Below are 20,328 nucleotides of genomic sequence, written 5' to 3' on the forward strand. Positions count from 1 at the left end.
AACAGAGACAAAGAAAAAAAAAAAACTAACCTTTATTCTGAATTAGTAACTAATGTACAGATCACCCACAAAGAGGCTAAGTTCTGTACCTGGAAGAATCTCTCTAAGGAAAGCCAAGAATTTTCTTGAGAATTACTTTATGCTAGCTGGGCTCTTCATCCATTCAGCTGTGCAGGCCATAAACCTAGGCATCACGCTCCCCATTGTCCTCTCCATCTCTCCCCAGACCCATTCTAGTTCCTCATGTTACTTCCCTGGTCAGGCCACACTCAGGCCCACAAGCAATTCACACTACTACCCCAGGCATCCTCCCCCACCATCTGCCCCACATCCCTCTCTGGCTGCCCAATGCTCCAAAGATAGAAATTACATTTCCAAACACTACCTAGAAGGGACTGTATGGTCTAAGCTGTGACCTCCCCCACCCCACCTCCCACACATACACCCTTTGTTTTAGCCACCATCTTTTCTTTTGCAGCACTTTCCAAGGTTCTGATTTCACTTTTTGCACAGGTGATTATTTGATTAACAATTCTCTTCCCTTAGACCGTAAGCTCCTCAAGGGCAGGGGCCATGTCTGGTTTTTGCTTACCATCCTAGGCTCAGAATCTTGGCAGGGAATGTTGCACATAGTAGGACCTCATAACTATATGTTGAACGAATGGATGGAAGAACAGATACACAGGCCTAAAGCAGTCACAACCGCCCTAGCCAGCACTGTAGGATAACAGGATCCCAAAAGATGTGAAACAAAGTAGATTCGTGGCCTCACCTCTCATTCCCAAGCCTCAAAGGGACAGCCCATCTTAGATTGGTAGGGGATTCTTGAAAAAATATGATCTGTGGAACAATGTTACACTGTCCTACACAGAGGATGAGAAGCGTTTGTTTAAAAATAAAAACAAATGTTCTCTTACAAACCTGGAGCAAGACTGTATCTTTCTGATAAAAGGTAAGATAAACCCAGTATTTATCTTCTGAACATTTCAGATTTGGAATTTCACCTGAAATCATGGATTATAATAAAGCTTCTGAAAGCTAAGTATGTGTAGTGCTGCTGTGTTCAGAATACAAGCTTTGCAACTTCTTCAGTTTTTAAAGCTTGGTTTTTATAATTAATCCAGTATTTAATAGAGTGGAGAGCCTTTGCCAATAGTTCTATTCAGATAGCTTTAGCTTACACAGCTCATAACTGAAATCCTTTTAACTGCTGTGTCCATTAAAACAAGAATATAGGACATATGCTGACAACTATAATTTTAAACATCAAGTTGAAAATGAAGGCAATTTCTCCCAATAAGAACAAAACCCTTGTTTTCCTGAAGCATTAGGATACTCTAAGGATAGAAATAAAATCTAAATTGGCTGGTGAGCTTACTTGGAATGGCACAAGGGTACTTAATACTACACGTGCAAAGGTGTTTTCTTTGCTCCAAAGAGTATCTCTGGGTTCTAGTAAGGTATCAAAAAATGACATACCCAAAGAACAACTCTGGGTATTTATGTGGCCTGGGGTTATAGGCAAGAACGAGTCTGGAGAAAATAAGATGATCAGAGCAGACATCACTTTTCACACTGCACTCTTGTCTTTTAAAGCACACCACAGAATTTTAAATCTGTGATGCAACATATCCACCATAAGACTAACAAAAGTTTAACTAAACAAAGGGCAAATATGTTATAATAGAAGTGTATTCTATTGCTTGATGTGTTCTTATAAGACTAAGAACACATGCATAGTAGACTTCTACCGGTGGTCTTTTTTCTGCTGTGTAATTTCATATAAATAATAAAATGGCACAAGGAAACATTGAAACTTCACATTTGAAAATAATGTCAAATTACCACTTGAGTTAAATGCAAAGTTTATATTTGAGAGATCTCAAACCAGCACTGATGGATTATCTAATTATTCTGTTTATTTCATTTCATTCAGGGCATGAGGGCTTTCTTTTATCATTCCTTTATTTAGTTGAGACTTGCATGCAGACCACTGATGTATGTTTTAATGTGATTGCACCACTTCAGCATATACAGCTTTATATATATGCTGCTTTTTTCCATTTAGCTTTCCAGTTATGATTTTTCATGATAGTAGAACATCATTAACCCTCCTAGACAGTGGGCTCCTTGATGCAGAAATCTTGACCTTAATCTTACCTCCAGCACAGAGTACAATGCTGGCCATAGCCAGGTGCTCAATAAATTTTGGGTTCAATTGGACTCTAAACTCATTTAAAACAAATGAGCCACAGAGAAGAGAAATATTTATAATTATAAATAATTATATTAAATAACTGATAATTATAAATAAAGTATTGATAATTAATAAAGACGTATAAATACTTTAGATAGATGTAGTTTGATCTACAAAACTCTGTTTTCACAGGTGTATCTGCCCATGAAAAAAGGAATAAATCGAATGGCTATACCTGTTTCCTTCAGTCACATCACAGATCACTCAATATGTCTCCTGGTCATGTGCGTAATTTGGGGATGACAGTCTGGAGAACGTCTTGGAACTGATGGTTGAAATACCTTCTTCCTTCTCAACCAGCTTACACACTGTCTCCAGACTTGTGGACAATAGGTGGGTACAGATCCTGGGATGGTCAGTTCTTGAGCCTGACTCCTCGGGGAAAGTGCATGGCATTCCCAACACCACACTCTGGGCCAATACTGCACACCAACAAATAGTTGGCATGCAGGAGATCTAAACTTGTCCATCTACCTGCCCATCCAAACACCCACACATTCTCTCTCATAACCTCCAACTCACTTGGACTTCCATGTACGTAAGTAAACAAGCATGAAGTTATAGGTTTCCTTCATCATTTATCCCCATACATAACATCTCTGTAAGTAAGAGCATATATCCTTGTTTTATGCTAGGATATGAAGAACAGAACACACACTGCAGGTCTTACGACAGGTTTAGTACTGTGTAAAGAGAAAGTAAAGCTGCTTCTTTTCATTGAAGCTTTTAACTGAATTAGAAAGGAAATTTTCAGTTCAATGACCATTTACTGAATGTCATTAATAAGCGGCATACATTTGGCTAAGGTGCTGGGGTACCAAGTTGAATATGACCTTTGCCCTTTAGAACATTCACAGTCCATATTTCTCTGGGCCCTTTGTCCCTGAGTCAGTAATTAACAACCAAAGCACAAAATCATTCCTCATGGAATCATACATCTTGAGAATAAACCTCTATCACACCCCACTCCTAGACACATGATCGTCTGTTTCAAATTTCATTCTTTTTTTCCTCAAAATGGTAGTTGGGTTTTTGTTCTTCACTGTTTTAAATTAACACAAGAATCCCAAAAGCAAAGACTACATAAGGCCTAGTCGTTTTTGCTTAGGGAAATATGTGCTGCCATCCTGACAAAGGTTCTGCATTCAGAAGTTAGGCTTCCTTTTCTTCCCCAGGCAAACAGAACAGACAACTGAAGCAGGGAGTGAACACTTCACATCTGGCATAAACATCTCAAGCTCCAGTACCTGAGTTTCTATGTCTTCAACTCAGTTCAAGCAGATGGCACAGACCAACTCCCAATTGCCTAGGCAAGACAACCCTCCCCCACCATGATTCAGAAGAAACGTATGTGCTTCTCTCTGGAAATAAGGATGATCATTCCTCTAAACTTCGGATCAAGTATCCCATCACTAAAAAATGTTTGGTAACCCATCAAACATGAGTTTTGCCAGCAATCCATATGTTAAATATTAATGACCTTAATTTCTTTCCTTTAAAATAAACAGATATGCCTATTACAGTCTTCCTCCACTACGAAAAGATGGTTCTCTGTGCTCCATGGGGTAAGTGCACTTCACTTTGGAGGCCAATGCAATAAAAGATTTGGAGAATGTATATATTAAAATCACAATTTTACAACATAACTCTCCAGGAAAAGGAGGTAAGACAAACATAAAATAAAAACAGAAGGGACGCCTGAGTGGCTCAGTGGGTTAAGCGTCTGCATTTAGCTCAGGTCATGATCCTGGAGTCCCAGATCGAGCCCTGCATCAGGCTCCCTGCTCAGTGGAGAGCCTGCTTCTCCCTCTGCCCCTCACCCCACTTGTGCTCTCTCTCTCACTCTCACTCTTTCTCTCAAATAAATAAAACTTTTAAAACAATAAAACAAAAACAGAAAACATGATGTGCTTTATGACAGTACCAATTAATCATTAAGTTTAAGAAAAGCACAGAGCTTCTATAAGGAAAAGACAATGCAAATATTTAACAGCTAACATTTTCTTCAGTTTAAACCTTTCAAAAGGCCACACTAAGTAAAAACATTTAAAAATGAATCAGAAATTTGTTGATATCCACCCATTTAAAATACAGTCTGTCAAATTCTTTCAACATTCTGTTGATATCTATTTTTTAAAGATAAAAACCATTTCCTGGAAAGCTGTTTAAATTGAGAATAGTTAGCAAATAATCTGATAAAATTATCTAAAATAAGTATCATGTATCACTTAAAATCTGGAACCATACCTCAAGCAGGCCCGTTCCCCACCCCAGTCCCGACAATATGCTCTGTAGCTCTATTTATTATTTTCCCAGCTTCTATTTATTCAGAAAAGTAGTCAGAGCAGGAAATGGGACAAGTCAAATGATCACAATCAATCTCATCACCTTCACAACATGCTGTGAGTGTAATTAATCCTCTATTTATTTAGGGGACTTCACACCCCTTACATTAAGGCAGCGACTCCCTGCTGGCTTCGGTGGAGATAATTATGTTATAACAAGGATTGGGTTTCAATCATAATAGGCAGAAGAAAAAGGAAATTGTACTTGAAGTTGACAGTTTTTTTAAAAAGCCTTCTTGTGACTCCATTCAAAGGACGCTCTTGACAAAGCTCTCCTTAAACAGAGCACTTTCCAAGTGCGATAACCACACGTACGCCACATTAATCAACGTAAGCCTCTTCTCTGAATGACACGTGAAGACAATCCAAGCACTGTGACAATTCTACATGAAGCAGAGAGTACTGGTTTACAAAACCAGACTAAATCAAGCCCACCCGAACTCACTTGATCCTGTGAGCATCCTCCAAAGACCTCGGATGGGTGAACAGGCCTCAGAACAAGGAGGTGAAGGAAAATACCAATTTGCTCACATGGTAGCTAATTATACGCTGTAAAAAGCCCTGGCTCCAGCAAGCCAAAACCAAGGATTTGAGAAGTCTGGAGCCAAGTACCCAGGACCAAAAATGAGTAAGGATAGAGACAAACCTAATGCCACCACCTAGTCACGGCTCTAAAATGGGCCTGACGCAGGCAAACCTCCTTGTACCAATAATGCTGTGCGTTCTCCAGTTCGGGGCGTGCCAATTTCACCTCTGAAACGCTCCATCTTTTTTTTACAACAACTCACAGGTACACTTTCTCCTCTAATCTCTACCTTAAGAAAATTAATGGGAAAAGATAAAGCCTTGCCAACTCTACATTTACACACCTCTATTTTTTTTATTAAAAGATCATAATGATGATGCCCACAGTACATGCGCAAGTAAAAATGATGTACGAGCTATGTTTCCAAATTTCTAAAAATCCTCAAATATGCCAAACCTTTAGTTTTCAAGGTCTGGATTCTTGATGATTTGAGTATCTGTATGTATTAAGCTCCTGAGGTAGCTTTAGCATCTCAGTAATATTTCACTACCTTTCGAAACCTTTTAAGCTCTTGGATAATCAAAACATGAGAGACACTGAACATTACTGATAGGAGTTCCAGTTCTTAGTAAAAACACAACAAAACAAAACATGGTATCCTGGAATAGGAAAAGCCATTAGGTAAAAATTAAGAAAACCTAAATAAACTATGGACTTCCGTTTCTAAGAATGTATCAATAATGGCTCATTAATGGTGACAAATACACCTACCAATGTAAGATGTTAATCACAGGAGAACTGCGTGTGGGTTATTTGGGAACTCTTTACCATATTTATAATTTTTTAGAAATAATAAAATGATCCTAAAATAAAAAGTTTACCTTTAAAAAAACAGTAGGAGAAAAATTACAAATTAGGAAAACATAATAAGCAAAAAAAACCCCAAAACAATAAAACCCCCCCACAAAACTTTTAACATTCAGATATAGAATTCTTTTGTTAGTTTTCTCAATACACATAGTTACAGGTAGCATTCATATCTTTACAGAGTTATTTTAGCCTGAAATCTGTAGGAACATTCATAATCCTATGATTTATTGGCATATTTCTTGTAAGAGAAGTCTAATGAAGAGCGACAGTCCCCAGTGGGCACCGCTGAACTACTGGTGATAAGGTAAAGAACCATTAAGTAAATCCTTTCTATATGAAACCCCATGGAAGGGATACAAGTGAATGAATATTGGCATGCACTAATCTTTTCTTATGGAGATAAAACCCACTGCCATCCAGGATGAATTTGTGGATTTAATTAAAAATAAACAGTAAAACCAAAGAGCAACTTGACATGCCAGAATAAGCATCTTACCAAGAATGATTTCAATTCAAGAGAGGTTTAACTTGCTTGAAATTATGCACAATTGTTCCCTGAAATTTCTATATGCTAATCATTAGCAACTAATGTAGCACTTAACATTTTACCATTTGTTGCAGAAGTAACTTCCGATACAAAAGTAAAACCACACAGTGAGTGCCTGGTTATCATCTGGTATGCCTGAATTCCACAGAGCCATGAAATCAATTTTCTTATCTTTACTCTAAGTATCAGTGACATGGGTGACGGTAAAGTGTCAGGGTTCTTCCTCAGCTATAGCTCAAAATAGCATCATGGACTTACAGCGGTGTCCTCTTAAGGTGTCTGCATGCCCTACATGCCCCCTTCTCGAAGAATGCCACTCACTCGTGACAGAGTGGGCCCTGGCACCATGTGTGTACCACCTCAGAGAGCATCCCCACCCCTCTCCTACTGTGACCAAGGCAACTGGACCAGGAAAAGACACGGACCCATGGCCGGGCCAATCACATTCTTCCTTCCTGGGAATTGCAAGCAAGGAAGGGGACTTCGTAGTTTCTTCTCCTGAAATCAGATACATGTGAACTCAGCTGCGGGACAGCCATTCCCCACGTGCATCAAGAGAGAAGGCTGGCAGGAACTTGCGTGAAGGAGCAACACAAGAGACCACATGTTACCAGACAGTAAGCTGACTGCCGCACTTCTTCAGGACTTGAGCTCATGAGACCCAGCTGCACTCCCTGCACCTGGCTTCCAGAAGATAACCTGTGGGCTCCTAACTAAACTCCTGTTTTTTACTACAAAGTCTGAGTGCATTTGTCTTGTGTAACCAAATGGAGAAATAAGGATTTCAAATGCAGTCCTCTTACCAAAACACCACGACCCCAAGCTAACTGTGTACTCCCTTATTCATAATAAAGGGACACGACAAGGATAGATAAAACTGATCTAAATGCAAAAAAGCCTCATATCCGTTCTCCCCCTTCCAACACACCATGTCTACAACCAGGAAATCTGTTCATCATGATGCTTCCTGATCATTATGATTATTATGATATTCATATGTGTAACAGTACTATGCAACCAGATGCCATTGTTTATGTTTTGCTATTAATTTATGTCCCTTCTTTGTCCAAACTCTCTTCCATACATCTTTTCCAGCTGTGATCCAAATGTTCTTGACTACTTCTTTATGGATATTCCTTAGAGACCTCAAATCGACATTTCTAAAACTCATCTTCCCTCTCTCTGTCTTCTCTTCCTACCTACACCCTCTCTCCGTCTTCTCTTCCTACCTACACCCTCCCTCCACTCTTGTTTAATTTCAGCAAGTACACCTCCAAATGGCCCCATTAACTGGCCAAGTAAAATGTGGATCTCCTCTTTGACGCTTCCCCTTCTCACTCTCCCCAACATCCCGTCATTACTAAGTTCTGGTTCATCCACCTCTCAAATCTGACCACAGTCTCCTTCCCTGCTCACTCCCCTGGCTCAGTCTATGCCTTCTGCCCACATCACCTGCAAGCTAGTGAGGCTTTCAGTGTTAAGTCTGAGCTCCACCCCACTCAATTTATTCCCTGTAAGGGGACCTGATGGCTCTTCGCAGAATCTGAATCTCATCACATCACTCACCCAGATACTGCATGGCTTAACCTCTTCAGTTGCTCCATACTCTCCCAGGACAAAGTCCAAGCATCTTTAAGTGGCCAAGGCTCCACATGAACACCTTGGCCTCATTTCTTTCTTCCATGCCTATACCTATGATCCATCCATCCTGAGCTTTTGAGCACTTTAAAATAACTCTTTAAAAGAACCTACTGTGAAATACTCTTCGCCCCTGCTTCCTCATCTGCATCTGATCTACTCTTACTCATCTTTCGATTCTCAGCTTCAAACTATTCCTTCCAGAAGCTGTTTCCTCTACCCCAAGGCTAGACAATGTGGCTTCCTAAGTGCTTCCACAGCATCCACGCTTCCCTACTGTAACCGCTCGCAGGCTAGAGCACAGAGCTCCCCTCCCATCTGTACTCCCCACCACGAGAGCAGCTGTAACATGGCGTGTCTCTCGTCCACCCGAGCATCCCCATCGCCAACCTCAGTACCTAGCATATATAGTAGGGCTCCATAATCAGCAGTTGAAAAAATAAGTAATTCTCCTTTTACACTCAATGCTGCTGTTCTACCTTGGGATTTGAGTTACCCCCACCCCCATGACTTTTGGCAGATAAATCAAGAACAAGAGAGGGCCCAATCGAAGAGATTTATGCTATTTCCAGGAGCATAACCCTATCCCCTACAAAAGCACATACACAGAGGAAGCAATGGAAACAGTATAAAGCAATGATGAGGTCCTAAGTTTTCTAGAACTTTAAGATTACAGTGCTGAAATGGCTTTATGTTCATTCACACCTGAGGAAACTAAGGTGCAGGATTTAACAAATGAGACAGAATTATTCAGTGATAGAATGATTTCCCTCCACAGACTTTGCACCTTTGAGTCCAAAGGACCACCAATAAGATTTGGTGGAGCAAAGTATGCTAAAAAGCAGTGAAAATAATAAATGCACCAAATGTATTTGTCAGGGTAAACTATCAGTTCAATGTAAAATGGCTCAGCACATCAAAGACATTTTTGTTCTTTTCCCCATAACCAACTACCTTAAAAAAACTATATTAGAGAGAAAAGGTGTGATTTAACACCCTCATGACTAGCTCAAACTTAGACTAAAGACAGCCAGGATTTTAGATTTTAATTTCATTTTTTTAAAAAGAACAAACAACCAAAATTTTTCCCATGTAGCTAAAACAAAATAATACCCAATTTGATCTCTCATGTTTCAATATACACCATGCATTAAAACCGTAAGGTATCAAATTTTCTTCGGTGGGCATATACTTCTTTTATAATGAGAAAAAAATTAGTTATTTTTTAAAAAAACATCATGCTATAGATATTATGTTATAAAGGAAAATGATTTATAGGATACTATTATAAGACAAGTTACAAAATGGTAAGTGCAGTATTATTTTCACTGGTTTAAAAAATGCACTGGAAAATAAGTAGAGAAAATATTAAAATACTAACGCTGGCTGCATTAGATAAAGTGATGAAGTGACCTGCTAAAGTCTTAAAGGCCAATGAGGGAAAACTGGAACATATTTTACAGCTCATGCTTTTCTCTCCCCACTTACATAAAAGGGTGTGAACTTTCAGAGGGTTAGAACTATCCCTGCTACTGATAAATGCAGCTCACCAGGAAAATCAGGGAAGGGCAAAATCTACTGAATGTAGCTGAAAATGTCAATTAAAATAAGAGAAAAAAAAAAGTAAGAGCCAATGCATAGTTTTTAAAGTTTATGCTTTTTTTCTTTTTTTAATGATGAAAAATGCTCTTTTAATTGGCTCTACTAGGTACCTTTCAATATAATGAAAAGTGCTCCTAAGGGACTGTGATGGGCCCCAGATAGGTGCTCATTCACAGGGACTTTAAAATTTTAGAGCGGGAAAGAGATAAGCACTTAAATTACTACAAAATGAGGCAGGCATGAGATGTGCCCATACGTTCTTAAACCAAGTGCTATGGGAGCATCCAGGAGGAAGACAAGTGAGTCATTAATTCCTCCTTCTATAGAAAAAGCTCCCTAAAGGGATGGCTTTTTTCTTGTTTTTTTGGTGTTTTTTCCCACATGCCATGGGTAAAGAAAACTGGTTGTCTAGGTGGCCTATCTGGGAAAACATAAAATCCAGACCCAGAAAACCCTGAGACTATCAGACACCTATCTCTTAGAGGCTGCATGACCTCAAGCAAATCACTTCCTCATGCTGCCACCCAGGGAGCATCTGCAGCCGTGACCACTACACTCGAAATTTCCAGGGAAGCTTGCGGTGAAGGATGACAGGGAGCGTTCCTTTTTCTTCTTTTTTTTAAATTTCTTTTTATTATGTTAGTCACCATACAGGACATCATTAGTTTTTGATGTAGTGTTCCATGATTCATTGTTTGCGTATAATACCCAGTGCTCCATGCAATACGTGCCCTCCTTAATACCCATCACCGGGCTCCAGAAAAATAATTTGCCATCTGTCACTCAGAATAAGAACACAGGACCTTCCGTTTTGAAAATCTGTGAGTATACTCTATGAGACACAGATATCACAAGGAAAAATAACTACACAGTATAGAGCACAACTTAGGATTTAACTGTTGACCGAACTCCATTAATTCAATGTAAGAATGACTTTGCTACCCACATTCCAGCAAGTTTTTGCCAAAGTGAATGTCTGACTGTAAAAATGAAATGCTGTTCTTTGTGCTCATTATAATTTAGCACTTATCTGCTATTTTAAATACAATTTCAGTCTTTATTATTATAATCAAAAACATCAAATAGGGATTAAGGAAAATACAGAACTATTTTAAAATATAAAAATAAGGAGCTAGATTTCACTGGTAAACTAACTATATGGGAAAGAAAGAAACCAGAAGGTGAAAGGTGAGGAAGAAATTCGTTATGAAAATCATGAACATTCACTGCAGTATAATTATTTTAGAGCCAAGACAGTTCACAGTAAAAATGATATTGGAAAGCTCAATTTTGTTGTGTTTGAAAAATTAAGGATTAAATTAGAAAATTTAATAAAAATCAGGTAAATGAACAAATGTGTTATTTCAAGGGAGAAAAAAATAGGCTCAACTAGAGTTAAAATATAAGATACAAAGTGAGGGGCGCCTGGGTGGCTCAGTCATTCAGTGTCTGCCTTCGTCTCAGGTCATGATCCCAGGGTCCTGGGATCGAGCCCCGCATCGGGCTCCCTGCTCCGCAGGAAGCCTGCTTCTCCCTCTCCCACTCCCCCAGCTTGTGTTCCCTCTCTCGCTGTGTCTCTCTCTGTCAAATGAATAAATAAAATCTCCAAAGTAATCTGAAGAGTTCCTGCTGGTTTCCCTCTCCTGTCTCGCTTCCCAATACATTGTATCTCTTTGAAAAAATTACTGTTATCATAACAATTATTAGGGACCTAAGAATTTCATCTCATTTCCTGCAACTTAAAACCAAGGGAAAAGGATTTTTTTTTAAGCGCAAGGAGGTGTGCTAATCCCCACACGGACATGAGGGCACACACCCTTCCACTTTAATGAAACATGATCTCCTCTCTAGTTAATAAGGAATGCCACAGAGAAAAGAGGCGCTCATAGAAATGGGATCCTCACACAAACCTCAATGCTCATTACATGTTTATAAAATCCTCACCCTGAAGGGAACAAGAAAAACCTAAACCCACACAAATAGACTATTTCAATTTAATTTTATTATGAAAACAACAGGAAGTGGCAGCAGGGTACTTGATAAGCTCAATTAGCAGGAGGATGAAATGAAGTGATGACATGCCATGATGACCTCAGGGGTTAAAGATGCAATTTTCCATCTGGCAAAACCGAGATTTCCACCACAAACACTGCCGCCACCTGCTGTATGGTAGTAGACCTTATGAGAGCAGACCAAACGTTTCTCCTTACAACACACAGAGCCTCGAGTTTTGTCTTATTTCACTCTGCATATAATTGCTTCCCCATGAACAGAGGCCAAAAATAAATTCTATATAGTGGCTCACTCCGAACAGGCACTAAAGGTATACTAAGGCACTCACTGACCAATCACAGCGGTGGGACAACTATCATGATTGTTTTTCTTCTAAGTCAAGAATGATACTGCGGGGGGCGCCTGGGTGGCTCGGTCATTAAGCGTCTGCCTTCGGCTCAGGTTATGATCCCAGGGTCCTAGGATCGAGCCCCGCATCCGGCTCCCTGCTCCACGGGAGGCCTGCTTCTCCCTCTCCCACCCACCCTGCTTGTGTTCCCTCTCTAGCTGTCTCTCTCTCTCTCAAATAAATAAATAAAATCTTAAAAAAAAAAAAAAGAATGATACTGGGCCATCATTTTCCAGAGCACCTAAGAAGCCCTCCCATCAAGAGCTCTATTTGTGTGCTCTCAATTAATTGTCTTCTGCTACTGAAATGGATAATTTGGGTATAGCTGTTGAACCTCTTCACAAAATAAAAGTTCACTGCCTTTTTAAACTTCATAGGGTTAGCCGAGGGAGGCAATGGTAAACACTTTGGGCAAATCTTATATATACCACGTTGGTGAGTGTTCGGTCCCTTAGATGCATGTGTTAGTTACCAAGAATCATGTTATGAAGCTTTGAAGGTTGTCTTTTTTATACTCTGAAGAATGGATTCTGTAAGAAGTGGTTAGCCAGTGGGATGATAGCTGATGAGGTCTGTGCCCTGTGATGTTTACACAGGTGTCCAACATGGCACACACACACACTCACTCACTTACACCCCCCCCAATGTAAGTAATCTGCAGACACAAGTTTGGATACTCAAGGATGGAACTTTGAGATTTTACATTGGACAGTCAATAACATAGCAATGAATACTCACAACTGTCTGTCTGCACGCCTATTTGCTAGACTAGAACCATGCTTCCCAGCAAAATGAACTTTTCACCATCTGCACCTCCTCCCAAAGCAAATTTGCCAAGCTCCCCATGTTGATCTTCTTTAAAGCGTTTGGTAGCTAGATGCGGTTTCTTTTTCATTACAACTTACCTCCCAGGCTATTTCATTTGTTTCCTCCTAGGTCAGGAGGCATTCCAGAAATGGGAGCATGTAAAATTCATAAGTAACTCAAAACTTACTTGGCTTTCTGAATCCACACACAGTAGTCTGAGATGTAGAGATCATTCAGAATATAAGCGGGATCATTTTCCTGAAAAATTTTGTGAACATCCAGTAGACACTTTAAAACTGCACTTTTACCTAAAGAAAATTTTTTAAAAAATCAAATCATTCTTAAGAAAAACACATCTGTTTATCTTAAACTGAGAAATTCAGATACTGTGAGGTAATATATTTATAGCAGTTCAGAACCTTAACCATGTTTTTAGAATATTTTTAACATTCCTTTATTGCATGCAATCTTATCAGTACTATAAAGCCCAAAGCTCTTTATTTATTTCATTAAGAATTATGAGTAAACCTTATGCTCTATTTCTATATCTGATTAATTGTGGTTACTATAAAAACATATGAAACACAACTAAGTACATTAAGCAAAAAAGAGGAAAGTTTTCCTCACTAAATGAATATTTAAATGCACCACAGAATTATAAAATATTCTTCTAATTCAAGCTTTCAAAACACCATGAAAAAATTATATTCTGTTTTTTAAACTTTTTTATTCTTTATGTCAACATTTTTTGTTAAGGAATTATCTGGTACTAACTTAAGTTCTTGCACCTTAAAGAACTGAAGAAAACACAGACTGAAAACTAAAATATCACAGGACTCATTCAAAAATAAGCTGACAAAATCACTTGGAAAAAAGCCATCAAGTACTAAAGTCTTGTTCAATCTAATTACTTCCGCCTGGTTGTTAAATGAACCTAATTTTAATCCCAACGAAAGCCTACAAAAGGAACCTTTGACAACTCAACAACAATTCCCTAGGTGTCCCGAACTTTATAACATTCCCTGAAATGTATTGACTATAAGGCAAATTACTAAATCTATAGTAGCACCACTTCCTTTGATCAGTAAAACACAGCATTTTCAGGTTAACAGTTTCATTCTTATCTTCACAGTCCCAAAACATAAAAATACTGTATATCGATTCCTGAAGATATTGGATGTGCTTTTATCGACATTTCCCTCTTGACTTTTAGACAGGATAAAAGAATCATGAGCTAGCTAATGACATCTCAAGGTGCCAAAACTGTTGCCACTAAAATTTTAACACAATTAACACTAGAAAATACATTTCAAAAGAGCAGGGACTTCTGTTTTAGTGATTTCTTTTTTTTTTAAAGATTTTATTTATTTATTTGAGAGAGAGAGCACAGAGGAAGAATGAGAGGGAGAAGCAGACTCCCCGCCGAGCAGACCGCCTGACACTGGACTTGATCCCAGGACCCTGGGATCATGACCTGAGCCAAAGGCAGACGCTTAACTGACTGAGCCACGCAGGTGCCCCATGTTTTATTTAGTGATTAATCCCCACTACCTAGAACAGAACCTTGCAGCATCAGATTTTCAATTTCAATATTTTAAGAATGAATGAATGACACAGTGATCGCGTGCCTTACACCCTCGCAATTCCTCTCATCCCAGGGCCTCATACTACAGCCCTGAGGATTCTTCCTGGAAACGCCCCTCGCAGCTGCCCTTTCCCCACCACTCCTGGTGCAACTATCCTCACCTGTACTCTCATCGTCTCACACCTGGATTGTAAGATCTCCCTCCTCCCTCACATTGCAGACTCTCTCCTAGTCCTCTGACACACTTCTCCATGCACTTCTTTCCTCATCCCCGCCCCTGCACATGCTTTCAAGGTCCTCTGCTCAAATGGCTCCCACACCCGGATTGCCTTTTTTCTCCACTCCACTTAACGGCATCTTAGCCTGCTTTCACGGCCTAGCCTAAGACTTCACCCTTCAGGAAGCCTGAGCTCACCTCCTAGTCTTCGGAGCTCTTTACTGAACGCTGCAAAGGAACGTGGAAAGGAAACAGTTGATCGTCCCCAGAACCTTCCCTGCTCATTTCACAGAAGCAGAACCTGAAGTTCAAGGTCGTAAGATACTCACAGGATCCAAATTCTGAACCGAATGGCTTGTGGCTAGCCACTGTACTACATTACCCACACGTTCTTGGCCCATTCTGTCGCCAACACATTTTATTATTCTGGAGTTAGAAATTAAGTTCAAAGCAGGGGCCAAGCCTTTTTCAAAAGTTTTAACTATGTGGCTTCCTCACATGCAGATGGGAAGAATGCCAATAAAAACCCCATTGCTCAATTGGTTAAGAGAAACAAATACTTAGAAGGCCTAAAACTACATTTGGTTAAGTCAAGACCAGAACTGTGACTATCAGAGTGGCCCGGGTTAACTGTATCAAATGACTAGTGTGGACCCCCCATGGCAAGCCTATTTTCATTACAAAGTATGTAATGTTGAAGGCAGAGTTTGATGACAGGAGGCAGGAAATACAATCAAAACTCACAGAAGTGATGAAACCAAGTTAGCCATGTTATCTCAAGAGAACTAACTAATGTGTAAGAATTTCTTGAACAGTTTTAATTGCCACAGAGAAGAAAATGTCAGGGCAAGCATATGCCAATTTCTTACTTTCTCTCTCTCCCTCTCTCTTTTTTGGAGGGGAAGCGTCCAGAGAGAAGTTTACTTTTATAACTACCAACTTAAAGTTTTAAAAGTTAACCATAGGTCTTTACAAAACAAACAACAACAACAACAAAAAAAAGCAAAAGGAAAAAAACACAAAAAACTATTTACTTGAAACTTACACAAGCCCCTCTATAGTGTGACACCCCAGAATCCTGCCCCTCGAGGTCCCATACCTTACTAATATAAGCCGGTTAATAGAAAATGCAGGATTTGGAGCAAGACCTCACAGCAAATAAGTGAGTGAAGAAAAAGGGGCAATATGCTGGCTTGAAGGATAGTGGGAAAAGGAGACTTTAAATGGGGTGGGTTCAGGGAACGACAGGAAAAGATCATCTGGTTGGAGCAGGTGGTTCAAGCAGGGAAATGGGGAGGAGTAAGCAGGTGAGTTGGGAAGGAGTCAGAGTGTGTCACGGGCTGGGGAGACAGGTGTAAGAAGGATGAGGTATGAAGGCCTAAAAGCAGCTGTGGACAGCAGGGATAAGAGGCCCAACTCCAGGGATATTTATTAAGAAGGGTATGGAAGTAAGGTCACATGTTTAATGGAAATCCAAGGCAATCATTACCCTAATGAAATTATATAGCTTCATTTAGCAGACATGCCTCAAGTAAGGTTGTCCCCTTGCTAAGGACCACAAGCAAATTCACATCTTCACTACCACCAAAGAATAATAATAATATAAGAAATGTCAAAAATATTTTTTTTGGGGGCACCTGGGTGGCTCAGTCGTTAAGCATCTGCCTTCGGCTCAGGTCATGATCCCAGGGTCCTGGGATCGAGCCCCACATCGGGCTCTCTGCTCAGCAGGAAGCCTGCTTCTCCCTCTCCCACTCCCCCTGCTTGTGTTCCCTCTCTCGCTGTCTTTCTCTGTCAAATAAATAAATAAAATCTTAAAAAAAAAAAAAAAAAATATTTTTTTTAATTTAAAGAAAAGTTACATTGTATTTGTACATTTTGACTCCTATTTTTTTTTAAAAAAGACAAATACACATAGGAAAAAAACCTTAAGTGTATTTACACCCAAAGGGTATTAACGTGTCTCTCTGCATGCACTGAAAAAGTATCTAAGTGCCTGACATGTGTCCAGCACTGTTTTACATGCAGGACTACAGTGGCTTACTCTTCTTTGTACTTGCCCCTCTTTTCAAGATTTCCCCACAATAAACATTTATTTGTTTAACAAAAAGTTAGACACACTCAGCTACACAGCCAACCCCTGAAATATTGGCAAAGAATGCTAAAAAATTTTAATTCATATTTAAATTTTCTGTAAATTGTAATTTTGAACTGAGAAGCAATATTTAGATCAGGTAATTTTAGAAAATCACATGCAAGGCAGTTTTGAAAGGGAAAGTTGCGCACTCTTGGAAAGCTGTGTTTTCACCGTATGTCTCATTCAAACTATTTTCACAGTATGCTATGTGACAAAAAAGGTAAAAGATAACTCAGCCACTGGCAGTTGACAATCTAGAACAATGTAAGTACATTTAAATCATCCTTTCCCCAGCAATGTGGACTGTTACCCCAAGGTCATACTTGGGTCTCTTTTGTTCCCACTCAGCCAGGAGACTTGTGCAGCACACAGGTTTTTTTACTCCCCTTTGTACTGACTGCTCTTTCTCTCAGGTTGTTAACCACTTCTCTAACAGCTATCAGCAAAGAAAAAAAAAAACTGGCCTTGCTCCAAGCTGTCACGCGGCCAGTGGCCAGAAGCCTTCAGGGACTCAAAGCACCTGGCTCCTGGGGGGCTTTATCCAGTTGTGGGCTCGGCACATAGCAGATAGGTATAAACTGCTCAGGCCTAAATCTGAGGACATTTTTCCTGCTCAAAGGCACTAGAGGAAAGTAACCGTTTTCAGCCAGTTCGCCGCCTGGTCCAAAGCAGGAAAAGAGAAGGTGCCTTGCACAGTAACCACGGTAACTGTTTTCACTACAGCAATGCACCAACAGACCTCTCCAAGATGTTAAGTCTCCAGAGTTAGGGATTCTCCAGATTGACACGGTCTTTACTTAAGCCAACCATAACCATGGAAGAAAGGCTTCTGGGACCCAGATCTCTTGTTCACTCGTGAAGGCAGTTTAAAATTAGTATCCTGGTATTATAAATGACAAGTGCCATGAATGTTTTACCTCAGGGAAAAATGACTGTACAATAACAACACAGAGAAACATAATGACAACATAAAGAAAAATATGCATGCCAGTAACAAGCAGGTGGGCAGTAAACAGTACTTAACACATTCTCTGGCTACCCCCTTCACCAGCTTTTCTTTAAAGAGAAGGCAAACTGGGGCACCCGGGTGGCTCACTTGGTTAACCGTCTGACTTTTGATCTCAGCTCAGGCCTTGATCTCAGGGTTGTGAGTTCAAGCCCCACATTTGGTGCCATGCTGGGCGTGGAGCCCACTTAAAAAAAGAGAGACAGAGAAGGTAAACTAAGAGCAGTGTTTTCCTGTTCTGTACAGATGTGGCATTTCAGGCTAATAGATCTCAAAACAGAGACAAGATTGAGCTATTTTAAATCAGAATCCACTGGCTATTTGAAATTTTCCTGTAGCAGATCAGGTTTGGCAATAATGTCTGACAGACAGACCAGCTCATGGTTGGAAGCACTTAAGAAATGGCTCCCATCACTAAGAGATGATCAGAATAGTGGATTTTTTTTTTTTTTTTTTGGCTGGCTTTTAGCCAGCGAAAGAAAAATAATATAAATTGCTAACTCTACATAATAAAAGCTAAATTTCTTTTCAACTCCTGATACGTTATAGCTGCTATGTGGCTGTGGTTTTCTGGGTATCTAGTTCTACCCTTTAAAGTTTTGAGCTATGTAAGACAAGGAGCCAAAAAGAGTAAAGGAAAAAGAAGTGGTTATTTAGAATACCTGAAGGAAAGCACTGCTTGGTCTTTATTTATAAAAATCAACTAAAAATAAAAGCCAACACTGCTATCGTTTTAAGATGATAAGATATCATTAGATTCCTGGGATTTTGATGAGACCACATTATCAGAAGGGATAACTTAGGAATTACTTGTAACATTAATTTTCATAGATTATTAACCATAAAAACACATGATAGGGTAATTGTGTCAAATTAACCAAAATTAAGAGAATCGAAGTGTGGTAATTTGCTTCAATGCCAGGCCCTGTTAGGAAGTAGCTTAAAGTCAAGTTCCTAACAATTAACACAAACATAATTCAGCTTTATGAATGCTTCTCAAACCATTTCACTGTTTTATCCTAAAATTCCTCATATGGTTATTTAGGCTCTTACATTTCAGAGTTGTAATAAGAAACACACAGGAAGCAATAAGAGTTACTATGTTGAGCACAAATTTATGATCCCGTATCGATTTTTTAAACATTTTTAGTTATTAGAAATACATATATTATTATTATAGCCACAAACAAAAGTAACACAAAGCAAACATATACTTTGTAGATGTTCCCTTTGCCTGGAATGCATAACTCCCAAGTCCAACCCTAATTCACCATCAAGTCTCAAATCAGGCAGTACTGCTTCTAGAAATGGGGTCCCAACTCTCCCTCCAGCTGATCTGGGGCTCTTTCATAATGCCTGGCACACCCGTCTAATATGGGAGTTAGGAGCTACCCACTTGCTCTGCACCAAGTACTTTACACACATTAAATCATTTAACCCCACCAATTAGGTACTTCCTTGCTCATTTCATAAATGAGAAAGGAGACTCAAGGATATGGAGTTGGCTAAGATTACAGTTATGAAGCAACAGTCAGGGCCTGAAAGTAAGTCCATCTGCCTCCCAGCCACTACGCAATAAATACTGTGTCAATATTTATCACCTGGACAGGTAAAGAACACGGCGGCTCTTCACCTTTCTTCCCTCATCTAGAACAATGTCTAACAAACTGTAGGATCCTGTTCAATAAGGCTGGTTGTTAATATAGTCTGGAGTACATAAAGCCTAAGTTCAGAAACCCTTGGTCAAACTGCTCAGTTAGTGTCTAGTTATAATACCTGTGTGATCTATAGATTAACTTTGTGCCATGACAAATGTGGAATTCCAATTTGTTCGTGCCTTCCCTTATTATGTCTATTCCCTAACACGAAAGAATGTAACTATGCCAACTTTCTTACATCACTACACCATCAAAAGTTCAAATAATGGATTTAACCCAAGGCTGCCTTTTGCCTTTTCTGCTCTAACAATTCCTGCAAGGTTTGCTGCTTTAGAAGGACAGCCTTGACATTAACTCCATTTGCCTTAAAGTCACCTGTCAAAGCGGTGGTTGTTTCAGTCTAGAAGCATCCAAATTCAAGACAGAACATTAAAAAAAAAAAAACCCACCTATATAGTAAGCACAAAGGTAGAAGGTTAAGAAGCTGAAGATTCAAGGAAAAAGGCTCTGGAAACAGTTGCAATCTAAACCTAGATTAAAAAAAAGAAAAAAAACAAGGGGCGCCTGGGTGACTCAGTCGGTTAAGCACCCAACTCTTGATCTCAGGTCAGGTCTTGATCTGAAGGTTGTAAATTCAAGCCCCGAACTGGGCTCTATGCTGGGTATGGAGCCTACTTTTAAAAATAATAAATAAATAAATAAATAAATAAATAAATAAATAAATAAATAAAT

At 39.5% G+C, this 20,328-nt stretch overlaps 1 protein-coding gene across 2 annotated transcripts in view; it reads right to left on the bottom strand.

The window, feature by feature from the left end:
* SHQ1 (SHQ1, H/ACA ribonucleoprotein assembly factor) overlaps window positions 1-20,328 on the bottom strand; it is a 96,044-nt gene that overhangs the window by 28,294 nt on the left and 47,422 nt on the right. For both annotated transcript variants that reach the window (XM_032411769.1, XM_032411768.1), the window contains one exon: window positions 13,181-13,301. In XM_032411769.1, coding sequence (XP_032267660.1) covers window positions 13,181-13,301 — 121 coding nt within the window. The remainder of the gene's footprint in view (window positions 1-13,180; window positions 13,302-20,328) is intronic.

This window comes from Phoca vitulina, unplaced genomic scaffold (assembly GCF_004348235.1).
Source record: "Phoca vitulina isolate PV1807 unplaced genomic scaffold, GSC_HSeal_1.0 scaffold13, whole genome shotgun sequence".
In the NCBI taxonomy this organism is placed as follows: domain Eukaryota; kingdom Metazoa; phylum Chordata; class Mammalia; order Carnivora; family Phocidae; genus Phoca; species Phoca vitulina.